The sequence below is a fragment of the Oryctolagus cuniculus genome, chromosome X (assembly GCF_051225735.1).
Source record: "Oryctolagus cuniculus isolate XC-2025 breed Fujian yellow rabbit chromosome X, ASM5122573v1, whole genome shotgun sequence".
Taxonomy (NCBI): Eukaryota; Metazoa; Chordata; class Mammalia; order Lagomorpha; family Leporidae; genus Oryctolagus; species Oryctolagus cuniculus.
In genome coordinates, this window is record NC_142888.1 from 29,123,550 (window position 1) to 29,140,412 (window position 16,863).

A 16,863-nucleotide genomic window follows, 5' to 3' on the forward strand; every position below is an offset into this window, starting at 1 on the left:
TGCTCCCTCCTACTCCCTGCCATCATCCTGCCTCCATCATGATTGCAGAGCCATCACTGAAGTAACTTAATCCAGAAAAGGGATAGGACTACATCTGCCCAGTTACTGGGAGAGGCAAGGTGAATGCATCTGTTACCAGCCTACCTGGCAAGAAGTACTCCCTGGTCCTTGGTCCTTTCTACCTGCTCTGACACTTTCTCACTACACTGTCCTGTTATGAGGTGGGAAGGGCCCAGGGCAAAGACTCAACACAGAGCCCAAGATGAACTCAAAGTTTTATCTAGGTATGCAAACAATGCCATCTAATTCCTGTTTGACTCAGTGTGGTGAGATGATGTACCCTGTTGTCCAGAAGGGATACAAATGAGAATGTATTCCCATGGGTAACATTCAGAAAATAAGTATTCTGGTTACCATAGCTCCTCTTTCATCTATGTTTTCCTGTGTTATCTCAGGACAGTGCTAATGCCAGCCAGAATGTGAGGACAAGATGCCTAGTGAGTGTTTTCTAAGCAACATTAATCTCAAAACTGTTTTGCAAGAGAGGAAGTTTGGTGGTCAGATAAATTTTGGAAGTGTTCTATATTCTGTCTCTGTCTTTGCAAGCCAAGATCCCCATTAGCAAATTATAAGTCCTATAAGCTCTGGCACTAAAAGAAGGCTGTTTAACTATTAACTTCATTTCTCAGATTTATGGCCATGGAGCCTGTTTTCATATACTATCCATGAAGATCAGAGTAAGAAATGCTAATGTAGAGAAGAGGATTTAGAGATTTAGGTTCCCTGAGAGACTGAGTTCTTCCATTTTTTTTCTGTTCCCTTCAACACCAAACCTATAGTGAGTTCTAGTGAATTTGATGGTAATGTTGATTCTGACCATTTTGGGAAAGGGTTATATGTGGAACCGATATTAATGCAAAATTGGCTTTCATTAGAAGGTCTATCTGAGTTGGGAAGAGAGGAAGTCATTTGCATAGAAAGTGCCTAGACTGTTCTCATGCCTAGGGAAATAGATGTGATACCAGATGAGCTATAAAAGCAAGCATTCTATTCCCCCTCCTTTATCCTTTCATTTAACAAACACGTCTTGTAAATGCTACTCACAAGGCAGCATGGAACATATCAATACATGCGAAGCATAGTCCCTCTTCGCAAGTACATTGAATTTGGTAGGGAAAACAAGAGGTACATAACTCAGTTTAGCACAGTGTTGAGAATGGTTAGGGTCATGGGTGATGAACAAAGTGTTCTTGTCCATCAGAGGATACAGAAGTGGCTTCTGACTACTCAGGTAGTTAGGTGAGATCTTTGGGGCCCCATATCTCTAAGGTAAGTATTCATTCACACCTACTATCTCCAGGCCTCAAAGCATGTCCTGATGGGCTCTCAGTAGAAGATCCATCTCAGTGACAGTGTAGGTCTCATCTTCCCAACAGAGTCTGAGGCGCTGGGGCAGAGAGTAGCAGAGGGGTCTAAAGCAAGAGCATAAAGACATGAACTCTATTTATACACACATACACACACACACATACAAAAGGGAGTATTTCAAAAAGTTCATGGAAAATAGAATTAAAAGATAAGTTTATTTTGGTGTAAAAAAGTTTTGAAATACATACTTATGAGAGATCTTCAAAAAAAATCATGGAAAGTACATATTATGAAAAACGTACATATGTTTTTTGCACCAAGATGAACTTATCTTGGGACCAGCGTTGTGGTATAGTGGTAAAAGTCACTGCCTGTGATGCTGGCATCCCATATAGGTACCATTTCTTGTCCTGGCTGCTCCATTTCCAATCCAGCTTCCTGCTGATGGCCTGGGAAAGCAGCAGAGGATAGCCCAGTGTTTGGGACCATGTTTGGACCCAGATGAAGTTTCTGGATCCTGGCTTCAGTCTGGCCCAGCCCTGGCTGTTGCAACCATCTGGGGAGTGTACCAGCAGATGGAGGATTTTTCTCTGTCTCTGTCTCTCCCTCTCTCTCTGTTACTCTGACTTTCTTTTTTTTTTTTTCCTTTTTGACAGGCAGAGTGGACAGTGAGAGAGAGAGACAGAGAGAAAGGTCTCCCTTTTTCTGTTGGTTCACCCTCCAATGGCTGCTGCGGCCAGCACGCTGCAGCCGGCGCACCGTGCTGATCCAAAGCCAGGAGCCAGGTGCTTCTCCTGGTCTCCCATGCGGGTGCAGGGCCCAAGGACTTGGGCCATCCTCCACTGCACTCCCGGGCCATAGCAGAGAGCTGGCCTGGAAGAGGGGCAACCGGGACAGAATCCAGCGCCCCGACCGGGACTAGAACCCAGTGTGCCGGCGCCGCAAGGCGGAGGATTAGCCTATTGAGCCACGGCGCCGGCCTCTGACTTTCAAATAAATAAATCTTTTCTCTTTACAAAAGATATAAGCTTATCTTTTAATTCCATTTTCCATGGACTTTTTTAGGCAACCTTTTACAAAAGATAATACTATAAAACTCTTAGGAGAAAGCATAGTAGTAAATCTCTGTGATCTAAGTTAGGCAATGATTTATTTGATGTTACTAAAAATGCAAAACAGTGAAAAACAACAAAAAGTAGGTAAATTGGATATCATCAGTTTTTTAAGTTGTAATGCTTGAATACGATCAAGAAACTGAAGACAACCTATAGAATGGAAGAAAAAATTAATCAAATCATTTATTTATCTGATGGAAGACTTGTATCCAGAATAAATACTCTTACAACTCAAAATAAAAATACACCCCAATTTTAGATGTGATGATGGTTGCACACTGTGAATATACAAATCTCCACTGAACTGTATACTTTAAATGGATGAATTATATGGTATGTGTATGATGTGCTAATAAAGCTGTTAAACAGCCGCACATCCTCACAGTGGAACATTTTTATTTCTCCTTAGTGGCATTTATTAAAGAGGAAAATATATTTTTTAAAAATACTCAATTTCCTTTGATTACCCAAGAGCTTCCAGAAGAATTTGTATTATTTTTAGCTTAAGTGATTTGCTTATAGTTTCTGTATATAACTAGTATCTTTGGGAAAGATAACATGCTTATTCTTTTAAAAGCATTCTTTCCTGATGCTATGGCATCATTTATCCCTGAGGGTAACGGTTCCCTTTTTCCAGAGGTGAAACTGCTTAACTCAGGTGCTGCTGTGTTAGCTGGTAACTGTGCAAGTCTTGAGAAAGGAGCTGAGGATATGATGAAATATCAGGTCATATGCAAGCATGCAGGAATGTGTTATCAACCCTTGAAGTTGTGTGAGAGTTTGGAGATAACAATTTAGTATTCATAAAAATGGAGAGAGTAGAGGTATAAAAAATACAAACTACAACACTGTGCACATTTAATAATAATAAACCCAGACAAATGGTGGCTGAGTTTTCCAGGGAAATAGGAAATGAGTGGACAGAGAAAAAGGACAAGACTGAGGACTGGACCCTAGATGCTTCAGCAGATGGGAGAAGAGAGGATGTTGAGGTACTAGGTGGAGACTTGGGACAGCTAGCATGATCTGCTGGAGTATGTCAGATGCAGCCAAGTGCTAATGGTATAGAAATGTCCCTTCAGTTCTGTTTAATGGAGCTCACTGGAGGCCTCACAGAAAAGAGAATCTTCCTGAAATTCAGACTTTTGGAAATAAAAGACTACAAAGGAAATGGAGACATTATTTGGGTGTGACTGCTAAAAGAACAATGTAAAGAGTATAACACTTGAAAAAGATGGATAATTCCTTGTAGAATATGAAGACTTTTTCTGGGTAGAGTGGAAGCTATGCATTTTGAAGAGGTCTTGGTTACTTGCATTTGGAAACAGGAAGAAAATTATTATGTTAACTATTAGCACAACTCCGCACCACCATCCTTATTTAATGGGTCTCTTTTTTTAGGTGCTTCCTTTTTTAAAAGATTTATTTATTTAAAAGGCAGAGTTATGAGGGAAATGAGAGATCTTCCATCCACTGGTTCACTCCCCAAATGGCATCAATGACTAGGGCTGGGCCAGGATTGAGGGCAGGAGCCTGGAACTTCACCTGGGTATCTTATGATGTGGGTGGCAAGATCCAGATACTTGGGCCATCTTTTGCTGCTTTCCCAGGCACATTAACAGGTAGCTGGATTGGATGTGGAGCAGCCAGGACTCAAACTCGAAACCGTATGGGATGGCAGTGTTGGAAACTGAGACTTAACCCACTTTGCCACAACACCAGCACCGTAGGTGCTTTCTTTATGTAAAGCATTGTTAAGAACTACAGAAAAAAAAAAAAAAACTCAAAAGATTGCTCTTAGGTACAGCATTGTAGTGTAGCAGGTTAAGCCACAGCTTGTGATGTTGGAATCCCATATGGATGGTGGTTCAAGTCCCAGGTGCTCCACTTCCAATCTAGCTCCTTGCTGATGCACCTAGGAAAGCCCAAGTGCTTAGACCCCTGCACCCATGTGGGAGATCAGATAGAGTTCCATCCATTGTGGCCATTTGAGGAATGAACCAGCAGATAGGAGATGTCTCTCTCTCTGCTTCTCCCTCTCTTTCTGTGTAATTCTGCCTTTCTAATAAATATATACATATTTTAAAAAGATCTCTCTTAACCAATTTTGTCTCAAAATAGCGGGACTAGATTGGTCCCAAGGAATTCATATGGGCTGGACAGGCATATTCCTAAACCAATCCAGAAATAAACCATCTGTTTATTTTCAAGATGATTAAAGAAAGATATTTGGCAGCTTCCCCAGTGACCTATGATATTCCAATAATACTCTCTTTTGCTTAACAAAAATATAAGAATGCAGAGATGAAGCTTTTCAATGTTCCAATCAGTAAATGCTACTTATGTACTATAAACTTGGCTTATCTTATAGGACCAACAATAAAGAGTAATGTGGAAACCATAAACTGTCATCTCCTGGCAGTATCTCCTGTTATTATGAACATTGGTAGATTGAAGTGGTTTTTCAAAAGGGCTTAAGTATTTGGGGCACAATTCCAAGGACATTGTGTTCTACTCAATGTCAACAATTTCTACTGTGTCAATCCTATAAAGATTAAAGGCCACTTTGGAAAGGCAGTAAGATTTCAGAGTACAGGCACAAAATGAACTTGACCATTACTCCAGATTTTTTTATTTCCTTTTATTTTTGAAAAGCAGTAATCATTTGCAAGTACTGTTCCTAGAGTTCCTACCACATACACCCTTAGGTCACGAACAAATTGGTTGCTGAGAAGTGGTTAGGGATTGAGAAATTGCCGACACCTTGGTGAGAAAACCATAGAACCACATTTAGACAACTTAGAGGGTCTCCACTCTCAGGTAGCTCTCATTCAGCCAAGAGACATCTCTCAGCCCTCCAATGGTACTGCTTTAGGAATTCACACACACAAAAGTAGTTCTCAAGTTGTCTAGTCTAAAAGTAGGCCATAGTGGAAAGGAGCCCTTCCAGGTACTTTTGTGAGACAAGAGGCAGTGTCGTGTGGTTGCCAGTCCTCCATACACATGTATTTCTTTAGCAGGTTTGGGTTTTCTGTGGAATAAGAACAGAGAATCCAGAAACTGATAGTTGAAAGACTAATGAATGAAATCTTTCATCTACTTGGTGTCTTTGTCAACCTTTGTTATGGTGGGCCTTTATGATCTTTTTAAGAAATGTTCCATGGTTCCTGTTCCTAAGATTACCAGGCTACATCCTCTTCTCTATCAGCACTCTTGATTTCTCCTTCCACTTTTGTGTTATAAATGCTCAGATCATGGAATTGTAAGGACCTTGTACGAAATTATACTCAAGTTGGCATTGTTCTGCAAAGAACTACATTAGGAATGTGGGCACATTTTGTTGAACTATAATACTTTTCTTAATGTTCCCAGGTGATTGAGACACATGTATTTTTAATAATTTTTTGCAGCAAATAGTTTTGTATGAAGTTATTTTACAGAGGAAAATGCAGATTTTTCCAGATTTCCCTAAGAGAAGAATTGTAACAAGAATTAGTTATTCTGAAGGCTGCCCAAGCCATTACTTACCCCCAGCCTCTGTCCTCTCCATAACTATTTTTGTGTTCTGGGTAAAATATCTCTGCCCATTTCTCTCAGAACACACATTAGCCTTTTCCAAAATTGGCCATGTTTCCTTAGCAGTCAACTTATACCCCTGGGGCTTTTTAGTCTCTGTTTTTACTCCCTAGAAACAGAAAAAATGCATGTGGAAGATTTAAAAGTTTCACTTTCCAAAGTTCTCTTTCTTTTGGGAAGCTTAAAATGTCTAGAACAAACTTATCTCTCCATTCCATCAACCATATAGGAGACAGAAAAGCATGTTTTATGAGCAAAGGCTTTAAGAGCAGGAAATTTCCTTTCTGCTATTTACTAGCTACTGTCACTGGGCTTTAGTTTCCTCATTTATAAAATAGAAATATCAATACTGCTTGCCTCCACAGGGTTGGAGTGAGCATTGTATGAGATAACGCATATAAAGAGTTTCAGCTGGTGTCAGGCATGGAGAAAAATCTCAATAAATGTTAGTGATGGTGGTGGTGATGATGATAAAGGATTTGGTGTCTTGAAAAGTTGTATTGCAGTGCTACAACATAGCATTTTCAGATAATCAGATCACATAATCTGCCAAGGTTATTTGATTTTGCTATGTCAGAGGGAAAATTACTTCTTTGTCACTTAATGGCTGCCATACATTCTTATTCAGTTGGAAAGTGTGTGGTGTTAGACTTTGTGGTGGTCAGGAATTTTTCACAAACCTTTTTTTAAAATTAACACAACTTTTAATATTGTATAATGTACCCAAAAGACTTTTTATAAGTATTTCTTTGATTAAAAATAAAATTATCTTGCAAAACTGTACTAATAGAAAAGATCTTGACCTTATGAAGATTTAGAAGACATTTATTTAGATAATTTTCATTTTACTTGAAAGGGAGAAAGAGAGAGAGAGAGCGCGTGCTTCCATCTGCTGGCTTACTCTCCAGGGCCTGCAACAGGGTGGGTCAGGTCAAAGCCAAGAGCCAAGAACTCTGTCTGGGTCCCCCACATGACTGTCAGGGACAGTCATTGTACTTGAGCCATCACCTGCTGCCTCCCAGAGCACAGATGAACAGGAAGCTGGAATCAAGAGTGGAGCCTGAATTCTAAGCACTCCAATATGGAATGTAGGCATCATAACTGCTGCAGCAGACACCCTCCTCAAGACATTTTTTTAAACTAAAAGGAATTAAATTAGCAAATAACACCATGGAAACTACCTATGCCTGCTCTCTTTTTATAAGTATTCAACCTCCACTCACCCTTGCTTTTGCTTAGAACAGTGCCTATCACACAGTGAGATGAAATGATTGCCATTAATTAAACATCTTCATGTTAGAGGTCTTTGTACCAAGCCATGGAATCCAAGCTGGGGTGACAAGAAAGAATCTACTGAAAGACTGTGAGAGAGCCCACAGAGTTGACATGAAACTGGAGGACTGCATTTGAGAATGAGCAGAAGCAAGAGAGCTTTGTCAAGTTAGGGGCAGGAGCCTAAGTTGTAGTCATTGTAGTAAGGAGCATCTGCCACAGGGAAAGAGAACTTGCAGACCACTCTCTTCAATATGTGGGTAAATACTCCAGGATCAGAATTTGCTGAGAGTTTGTGACTGGTCAACTCATATCACAGGCTCACAGCAGGGCTGTTACCGAAAGCCATAAATGAAGAGAAAGGATCTGATCCAGGGTGGGTGTTTGGCGCAGTGGTTAAGATGCCACTTGGGATGCCCACATCCCATATCAGAGTGTCTGGTTTGAGTCCTGACTCCTAATTCCAGCTTCCTGCTAATGTGCATCCTGGGAGGCAGCAGGTGATGGCTAAAGATCTTGATTTCTTGCTACTGATGTGGAAGACTTGGTTTGAGTTCTGGGCTCCTGGCTTCACCTGATCCAGCCCTGGCTGTTGGAGACATTTGAGGGGTGAACCAGCAGTTGGGAGATCCATGTCTGTGTCTCTTTGCCTTTCAAATAAATCAAAATCAATAAATGGAAAAAGATAAAAAAACAAATAATCTAACCCAACCACTTTCTATAATGGGAGCTGGTTCCTAGACAGCTATACACAGAGGAGGAGAGGCAATTTCCCAGAAAGAAACTAGGATTCTACTAGAAACAGGAATTGATGCTGGGTAGCCAAAACTGGCAAATGCCCATTGTTCCACATTGTTAATTATCTGATTCTTGATGTCAGCATAGTCTGTAATCTATCCAATCTTTATCTAACCTCTGTAAACCTTAATACACGGTTTGAAATAGTCAGTTTTGCTATTCTTTTCCCCTGTGTGATCCAAAGACAGTTCTGCATGTCTTCATCCTGCTGTCATCCAAGTGAGAATATCCTTCTTAAGAGGTTAGGATGGGCCGGCGCCGCGGCTCACTAGGCTAATCCTCTGCCTTGCGGCGCCGGCACACCGGGTTCTAGTCCCGGTCGGGGCGCCGGATTCTGTCCCGGTTGCCCCTCTTCCAGGCCAGCTCTCTGCTGTGGCCCAGGAAGGCCGCGGCGGCCATTAGAGGGTGAACCAACGGCAAAGGAAGACCTTTCTCTCTCTCTCTCTCTCACTGTCCACTCTGCCTGTCAAAAAAAAAAAAAAAAAAAAGAGAGAGAGAGATTAGGATGAGAACTCCGAAGCTGGGAGTATTGTTACATAAGCATTAGATACTAGATCAATGAATTTAATTTGTGCCAATTTGTTAGTCATTTTTATAACTAAGTGTTCATGAAGAATTTGATATCTAATTTTATTTTTAAAAAAGGATGCCAGGATGAGCTACTTTTATTTATTTGTCCAAATACATACAAGTAAATTCAAAGCTCTTATTCACTGTCAGTTAAAAACCACTAACACAGCAATGGAGAAATTTTGCTAATCTTTGACTCCATCAAAGGAAATGCTTCTGACACATAGGATCCTGTCACTTTGAAAACAGCTGTCTTAAACCGGGTGGTTTGTTTGGTTTGGTTTTTGGAATACTATCCTAATTTTAGATATTAACCCTTTTCAATTGTTACCTTTGCTTTTATGTACCAGGGGAAAACTTATCCATTTCGTGGTGCCTTCCCTCCTGTATGGAATCCTGTTGCTTATCTAGATTACAACAACTTGTGGCGAACCATGGACAGCATGGGAAAGGAGGTAAAATATGTGTTGACCTTACACATGGCCCATTACTAAAATAACAATGGCAACTGTTTAACATCCTTTCACAGTACAAGGAACACTGTTCCCGACATTGATGCATATTGTTTCCAAACCCTCAGCAACTCTGCAAAGCTGGTAGTATTTCTTCTTGACAAATGGGGGAAATGAGTGCCCAGATGTTATGTAATGTACCCAAGACCACACAGCAAGGGAACCAAGATTCAAACCCCTTCTAGCTGATATTAATGCCTGTGTGCCTTTGAGTACACCACTGAGCATTGTAATGATGAATTTTTCTAAATATCTCTACTTTTGACATTTAAGTCTGCTTTTTTTTAACCAACTTTGTTGAAGTATAATTAACAAAAATTATCTTTGTGATGTATAATATGATATCTTGATATATCTACATATTGTGAAATAATATGTTTGGGTTATTTTTAAGCTCAGCTGCTAAGAAACAGAGTGTCAACTGAATCAAGGCACACACATATCTTTCAAATTACCCTTTGGTACATATGTTCCCTGCATTGAACGTTTTATTCATAAACCTATCTGGGTACCATGAAAAAACATCATAAAATAATTGTGAATTAATTAAGCTGATGAATATCAATAGCTGTCACCAGACTGCCTCTTTATGTTCTAAGTGAACACTAGTTCTCAGAGATTTAAGTTAAATAATTGCATGGGGGCAATACATGTTGCTTTAAACAGAAATTGCACATATAAAATCTACACAGTCCAGTGTCTGAGAGTTGTTCTGGCACTAGTCACAGAGCCTTCACTTTTCCATTGCTACCCTTTTATTTAAATTTATTACCAAGCTGATTAAAGTCATCTTATGCACCTATAGCTTGTAAAGGAAAGAAGGATTTGCTGCCTCAAGGCTTTATTTTTACTTAATCTGAGGCTATAGAACATCATTCTCTGAAACTTGAATTGGGATCCCAAAATGGGTATTACCTTTCAATAATAATAAATATTGATTATGGTCAGTCATCATAATCCCAATTACCTAAATGTATAAGTATATTATATAAATATAGATAATAAAATAAAAATTTATACATGCTATTAATATTGTTTTGGCAGCAGCATTAAGGCACAGAATGCAAAGAGCTCTCCTGCTTCCTAATCTCCATGTAGAATTATATGCCAGTCACACATTCCAACACAGAAACCAAGAGACCAGTTTTCAGAGGTTCTCAGGTAGGCCTCTCAGGTAGGCCATGGCACTTACCATCACATGTGACTATGGGACCTCTTTTCTCTGCAGATCCCAGCAGATGCACCTTGGCAGGCACCTCATGCTGAAGAGTGGGACAAGATGACCATGAAAGACCTTATTGATAAAATATGCTGGACAAAGTAAACTTGACTATTTAAAATTTACTTTTATATCTTTCCTTCCTATCCTTTCTACCCTGCCTTGAGCTGCAGTGCTTTTCCTAATAATTTATAGGAAATTTGTTGAGAAGAATCCTAATATTCTCTCAATCAGTAGCTACTTTGAGGCCACTTTAGACCTTTCAGAGCAGATTTGAGCAGAAAATGAATGTATACCTTAAGAAAAGTAGGTAAATGAAGTAGAATTTCTTTTCATGAAAGTGTTGTATGATCTATAATAAAACCAGTAATTGTGTTCTACATTACATAGAGATTGGCTACAAAAGCAGTTTGTAAGGGATTTAAAAGTAGTTCCATATAAATATATGGAATACTGGAGGGAGCTGGTCTGTATCAATGAAAAATAGAAACGATATGTTTTCCATTAGAATTTGTATTATTAGTTCAATTGCTTACAGTTCAGTAGTACAGTTGTGTATCACATAACAATGGAGCATGTTCTGAGAAATGCTTTGTTAGACACTTTTGTCATTGTGCAGACATCAGTGTGTACTTTACATGAACAAGGACAGCTACAGCATCACTAGGTGTTGTAGTCTTGTGAGATCATCATCATATATGTGGTCCCTCATTGATCAAAATGTTGTTATACAGTGCCTGACTATATGTATTTTTATGTATTAATATGTATAATATTTATGTATTCGATGTATGTGTTTATTTGAAGCCTCATACATAAGGAAACTGTACTAAGCACCGAGGAATAGTGGTGAACTAGATAGAAATGGCACCTAATCTCATGAAGTGCACATTCCTCAGAGAGGCAGTACTCATACTGAAGACATAATTACATAATAGTAGGAGACTGCCTGTAATATGAGGACCTTACCTCATCTGAAGGTAAAAGGAAGCATTCCAAAATGCACTCAGTTTTAAACTGAAACTACAGAGTTAGCACTTCAACTAAAAATGAGCCTCAGGGGCAGAGGGAGACAGGAAGGGTGGATGGTTTGGGGAATAATATCTTCTAGGAATAACTCACAGGAGAGGGGAGATTGAGAGGGCAGATACTGTGGCAGTATAGTATCTTTTACAATTGATCCACTGTGTGATATAGGATACACAGAGAGAGAGAATGGTATCTTCCAGGAATGACCTAAATTGCTATTATAAGACAGGGAATCTGGGATGATGTTGGGGCATGGTAGGTTCTTAACCATGGAGGCAGTGAAGAGACAGAAAGGGGGTATGTGGTGGAAATGGTATCTTCCAAGATTGAACCTTAGTGTTGGGCAAGGGGAGACAGGTAAAGTAGTAGGATGGTATCTTCCAGGAATGACACATGCAACAGGGAGAGGAAGTATGGGTGAATGAAGTTAGTAGGATAGCGTCTTTTACAACAGATCCACAGTGTTGTGTAGGTGATGCAGGGAGGGAGAATGATATCCTCCAGGAATGAACCAATTGGCCTGGAGGAAAGGGAGAAATGTTGATTTTGTTGGTGTTTCACAGTTGCAAGGAGGAATTGGGAAGGTGTTTATTGGTGAGTGGAAATAGTTTATTGCATGAATGGGCTGGGATGAGACAAGGAAGAGTAGATGGTCTTGAAGGACTGCTATCCATGGAGAATGATCCACTGAATTAGGTAATGGCAGACAAGAAGAGAGGATGCCATCTTCAGGAATGAACCATTTTGGCTATAGGAGACAGTATCAATCAATGATGTGGAAGACTAGAATCTTCCAAGAATGACCCAGTTGTGCTGTGGGGGAGGCAGGGATAGTTGGAAGATATAGGAGCATGGTGTCTTCTGGGAATGACCCACAGTAACAGATGAGTGTCAGGAAGGGTTAATTTTGTGGTAGAAATATCTTTCAGGAATGATTCATTTTTCTAGGGGGGGGGGGGGGCTAAAAAATTGATGATGTAGGGGGATATCTCCCAGCAGTGAGAGAGATAGTTAGTGTTATTGAGGGGATGCTATCTTCCAGAAATGACCTACAGGGGTAAGGGGTAACAGGGGTGGGCAGCTAATTGAGAGAGGGTAGTATCTTCCAGAAATCACCCACATGGTGCAGAAAGGGGAAGTAAGGGGTATTGGTAAGTTGAATGTTATAATGGAGATGGTATCTGACACAAAGGATAGGGCCAGATTGGTAGGGTGGATGGTATGGAGGGGGGCGTCCTTCAGGAATGGCTCACAGGGACTTTGAGTGGATGGTATTTTCTAGGCAGGGAGATTGTTGAACCAACTCTGAAAGCTTCCTGTGATTATTGAACCAACCTCATGTGCTCCCTGCTGAGACTGATAGGCTTTAGCAATTGAGTGGTCTGTATGCCTGAACTACAGAGATGACAAGAACATGTAGTGTAAGAGGAGGTTGCAGTAGTGGCCAGTGTTACAAGAGATATACTGGCCACATTCTAGATTTGGCCTTTTTCCAATTTAGGCTGTGGCAGGTTTTAGGCAGAGAGGTATTTGAATTTGCACTTTTAGACCTCATTTACTCTAGTATAGAAAAGTGTTCAAGAGGGAATGAGTGATCAGTCAGGAGCCATCACTAGTGTAGCCAAGATGAGGAAACACTGGTAGCCTGGAGCAGTGTGGAAGTAGTATAGATGGAGAAAAGAGGGTAGTTGTTACAATAGATGAGAAGTATCCCTCGTGATCCCTGGCAAGCATATTGACCCTTTAGACAGACTGGATCTGAGTATTTGGAGCTAAACCATGATTTCTTAAAAAGCAGAAGAACGGGGCCAGCACCGTGGCTTACTTGGTTAATCCACCCGCAGCGCCGGCATCCCATATGGGCGCCGGTTCTAGTCCCGGTTGCTCCTCTTCCAGTTCAGCTCTGCTGTGATCCGGGAGGACAGTGGAGGATGGCCCAAGTGCTTGGGAGAAACACCTGGCTCTTGACTACAGATCAGCGCAGCGCTGGCCTTGGCAGCCATTTGGGGAGTGAACCAATGGAAGGAAGACCTTTCTGTCTCTCTCTCTCTCACTGTCTGTAACTCTACCTGTCAAATAAATAAATAAAATCTTTTTTTAAAAAAGCAGAACACTTTATTTTCCCCAAGAGTTACAAAAATGCATTTTTTTTGACAGGCAGTTAGACAGTGAGAGAGAGAGAGAGACAGAGAGAAAGGTCTTCCTTCCTTTGGTTTACCCCCCAAATGGCCACTAAGGCCAGTGCGCTGTGCCTATCCGAAGCCAGGAGCCAGGTGCTTCCTCCTGGTCTCCCATGCAGGTGTAGGGCCCAAGCACTTGGGCCATCCTCCACTGCCTTCCCAGGCCACAGCAGAAAGCAGGACTGGAAGAGGAGCAACCGGGACAGAATCCGGCTCCCCAACTGGGTCTAGAGCCCGGGCTACCAGCGCCGCAGGCGGAGGATTAGCCTAGTGAGCCATGGCGCCAGCCAACAAAAATGCATTTCTTCAGACATTGAGCCTTAAGATTTTTTCCCCAAAAGCAATAAAATTACTTTCTAACCATACTGCATTGTATTTTCGGAACATACGATCCATGGCTCATGTTAAGTCTTAACTACTAACCTAGACTTTTGTTCTGTGAACAGGACTGCCAGACACTTCGCCTATCTTTTTGTGAACATCAATGTGACCTCTGAGCCTCATGAGGTATCTGCCCTGTGGTTCTTGTGGTATGTAAAGCAGTGTGGTGGCACCACGCGGATCTTCTCAATCACCAATGGGGGCCAGGTATGGCACGTCTGTTCTGAGACTCTAACTTGATTTGTGATTTTTCTCTCTCCCAGGCAGTGTCTTAATTATTTCAGTATTTTGAAACATGAACATTTAGCAGTATGAAATGAGCTCAGAAAACTTTTTTGCAAAAATATTTATTTTCATTCCTGAAAAGTTCACAGCTAAAGACTATTTTCTTTTGAATTAATAGGTCTTGGGAAATAAGTTCCTTCCTTTTTGAGGTGGGAGAAAATAGGCTAAACTTAGGAAGCTAAAATCCTGAAATAAAATAAATTCTGCTTACAAAATCAGTGCACTGAAAAAATCATCTCTGATCTAGACATAAAGTTTTTGACCCATTTCTTTGAGATATTTTGGGTTAACTGTTAGAATGAAAGTGGCTGTTCTCTCTTCTTGTCACACAGGTATTTTATGGCCACTGTTAGCAATAGTAAATTCTACATCTTGAATCCTACATTTTGGCCACCCACTTGCATTTGCCCAGCTTCCATCCCACTTGCATTACTAATAAAGGAACTCATTTTGTTCATTGACTGTATCCTCAGCAAACTGGTGGTGAAGCCAGAATCCCAATTCTCTGATTCCTCAGACTCTGAGACTCTTTTTATTTCTAGGCTCATCCTTGTCCAGAGAGAATGGATATCTCTTTTCTAGGAATGTTGTGCCTGGATAAGATGAGGTTTAATTAGTAGCAGTTCACTTCTAACTTTATGCTCTGTTCTCTGATTCCCTAAATTCTTAATGCCAGTAAAAAGTGTAGAGACTTTCTATGCATATGAATTATTACTCTCCTTAGGAAATCCCCATGTTGTTCTTTTGACACCAAGAGTTATTTGCCCATTTGACCCTTAGCTTTGGCAAATGCAAGGCAGTTGCATTTTGTGTCTTTACTTACCAGGCAAAAGTTCTACATTACTCTTTGTAACCCATATTTTACTTTCTGAGTTATATTGATTCATATTTGGTATTTGTGTCCTTCATTCAGAGGAGTTAGGATACTTATAGCCAAACTCTACATGAGCTTTTGGAAAGTAAGGTTGAGATTATGAATCTCAAACTATTATCACAGTATCATTATTGAAGAACTTAAGTTTGTCCTTTAGTAATTTAATTCAACAAATACTAAAGTAGTAGACATGAATAAGACAGAAATAGTTCATGGTCTTTCCACTACACTAAAATTCAAGCAACTCTTGGAAAATATAGGTCAGAATATATATTAAATGATACTAGTCTTCTGGAAGAAAGACAAATCATGAATTTAGATCTTAACCACTAGAGAATATTTTTATAAAGAGCCTTAGTGGTGTCATTAAAAGAGTAGCCAGTTGGCCGGCGCCGCGGCTCACTAGGCTAATCCTCCACCTTGCAGCACCGGCACACCGGGTTCTAGTCCCAGTCGGGGTGCCGGATTCTGTCCCGGTTGCCCCTCTTCCAGGCCAGCTCTCTGCTGTGGCCAGGGAGTGCAGTGGAGGATGGCCCAGGTGCTTGGGCCCTGCACCCCATGGGAGACCAGGAAAAGCACCTGGCTCCTGGCTCCTGCCATCGGATCAGCGCGGTGCGCCGGCCACAGCGCGCCGGCCGCGGCGGCCATTGGAGGGTGAACCAACGGCAAAAGGAAGACCTTTCTCTCTGTCTCTCTCTCTCACTGTCCACTCTGCCTGTCAAAAAAAAAAAAAGTAGCCAGTTATAAAAGTGCAAAAATCATTGTGTGTTTGTGATTTGGGTACTTAATTTTCAAATGTTGGGCTACCAATGTATATTTATGACCACTGAAAGAACCTTCTATGGCAAACTAAAAGTATCCCCCGGGTTCTTAACAAATTCATTGTATTGAGGACTTACCTTCTTAGATTAAGCTGGAACCATTTCCACAATAAGCATAGCAGGTTGGCACACCGCCGCCCCAGCCGGGAACCGGCGCGTTGTGGTGCGCCTCTGGCTGCTGCGGGGCTCCAAGCTGGAGGGGTGTCCCGAGGCCCTCTCCCCGACCTCTGAGTGGAAACTTGGGGACCCCAATCGAGGTGAGAACTTGCCAGGGGTCGCTATGGTAGTCAGGGTGGGATGTCATCTGCATGTGCAAGGCTGGCTCCGAGTGACAGGTCTCTAAATCCCTGCCCCCACCACAAGGATACGGTATTATATTATATTGCATTATATTATCTCATACTATATATAAATTATTTTGCATCCAGCAGCCTTTAAATTTTTGTTATAAAAAGGGAACGTGTGACTTAAAACTCTATAGATTTTACAAATAAATGTAAAGAGGAAAACAGGAAAAAAAATAAGCATAGCAGGTGTCAGTGGGCAGCATACTGAATAACAGTCAGGCACTTAGCCTTCATCCCGCTGCCTCTGCTGTCAAACTTTTGGACAGTTTTGTAGAAAGTTGCTCAAGATCTGAGATTCACACTCTTAGAACCTCATTTGATAATGACAGATAGAGCATGGCTATCCCTAAGAGCACCCTAAATATACTCTCTTAGAATCACATTGTATATAATATGACATTGCCTACATCTTTGCCTACCCAGACAATCATAGCCCAGGACTGAGAGCAGTCGAGTGTAGTTAGAAACCACATCTGCTGGGAAAAGCTTAGCACCCTCCTTTTTCCACGGCTCCTT

At 41.0% G+C, this 16,863-nt stretch overlaps 1 protein-coding gene across 1 annotated transcript in view; it reads left to right on the forward strand.

Moving 5' to 3' along the window:
* MAOA (monoamine oxidase A) overlaps positions 1 to 16,863 on the forward strand; it is a 69,848-nt gene that overhangs the window by 36,384 nt on the left and 16,601 nt on the right. Inside the window, exons 4-6 of the mRNA XM_051827031.3 lie at positions 9,050 to 9,154; positions 10,440 to 10,531; positions 14,086 to 14,227. Of these exons, the coding sequence (XP_051682991.2) occupies positions 9,050 to 9,154; positions 10,440 to 10,531; positions 14,086 to 14,227 (339 nt within the window). The remainder of the gene's footprint in view (positions 1 to 9,049; positions 9,155 to 10,439; positions 10,532 to 14,085; positions 14,228 to 16,863) is intronic.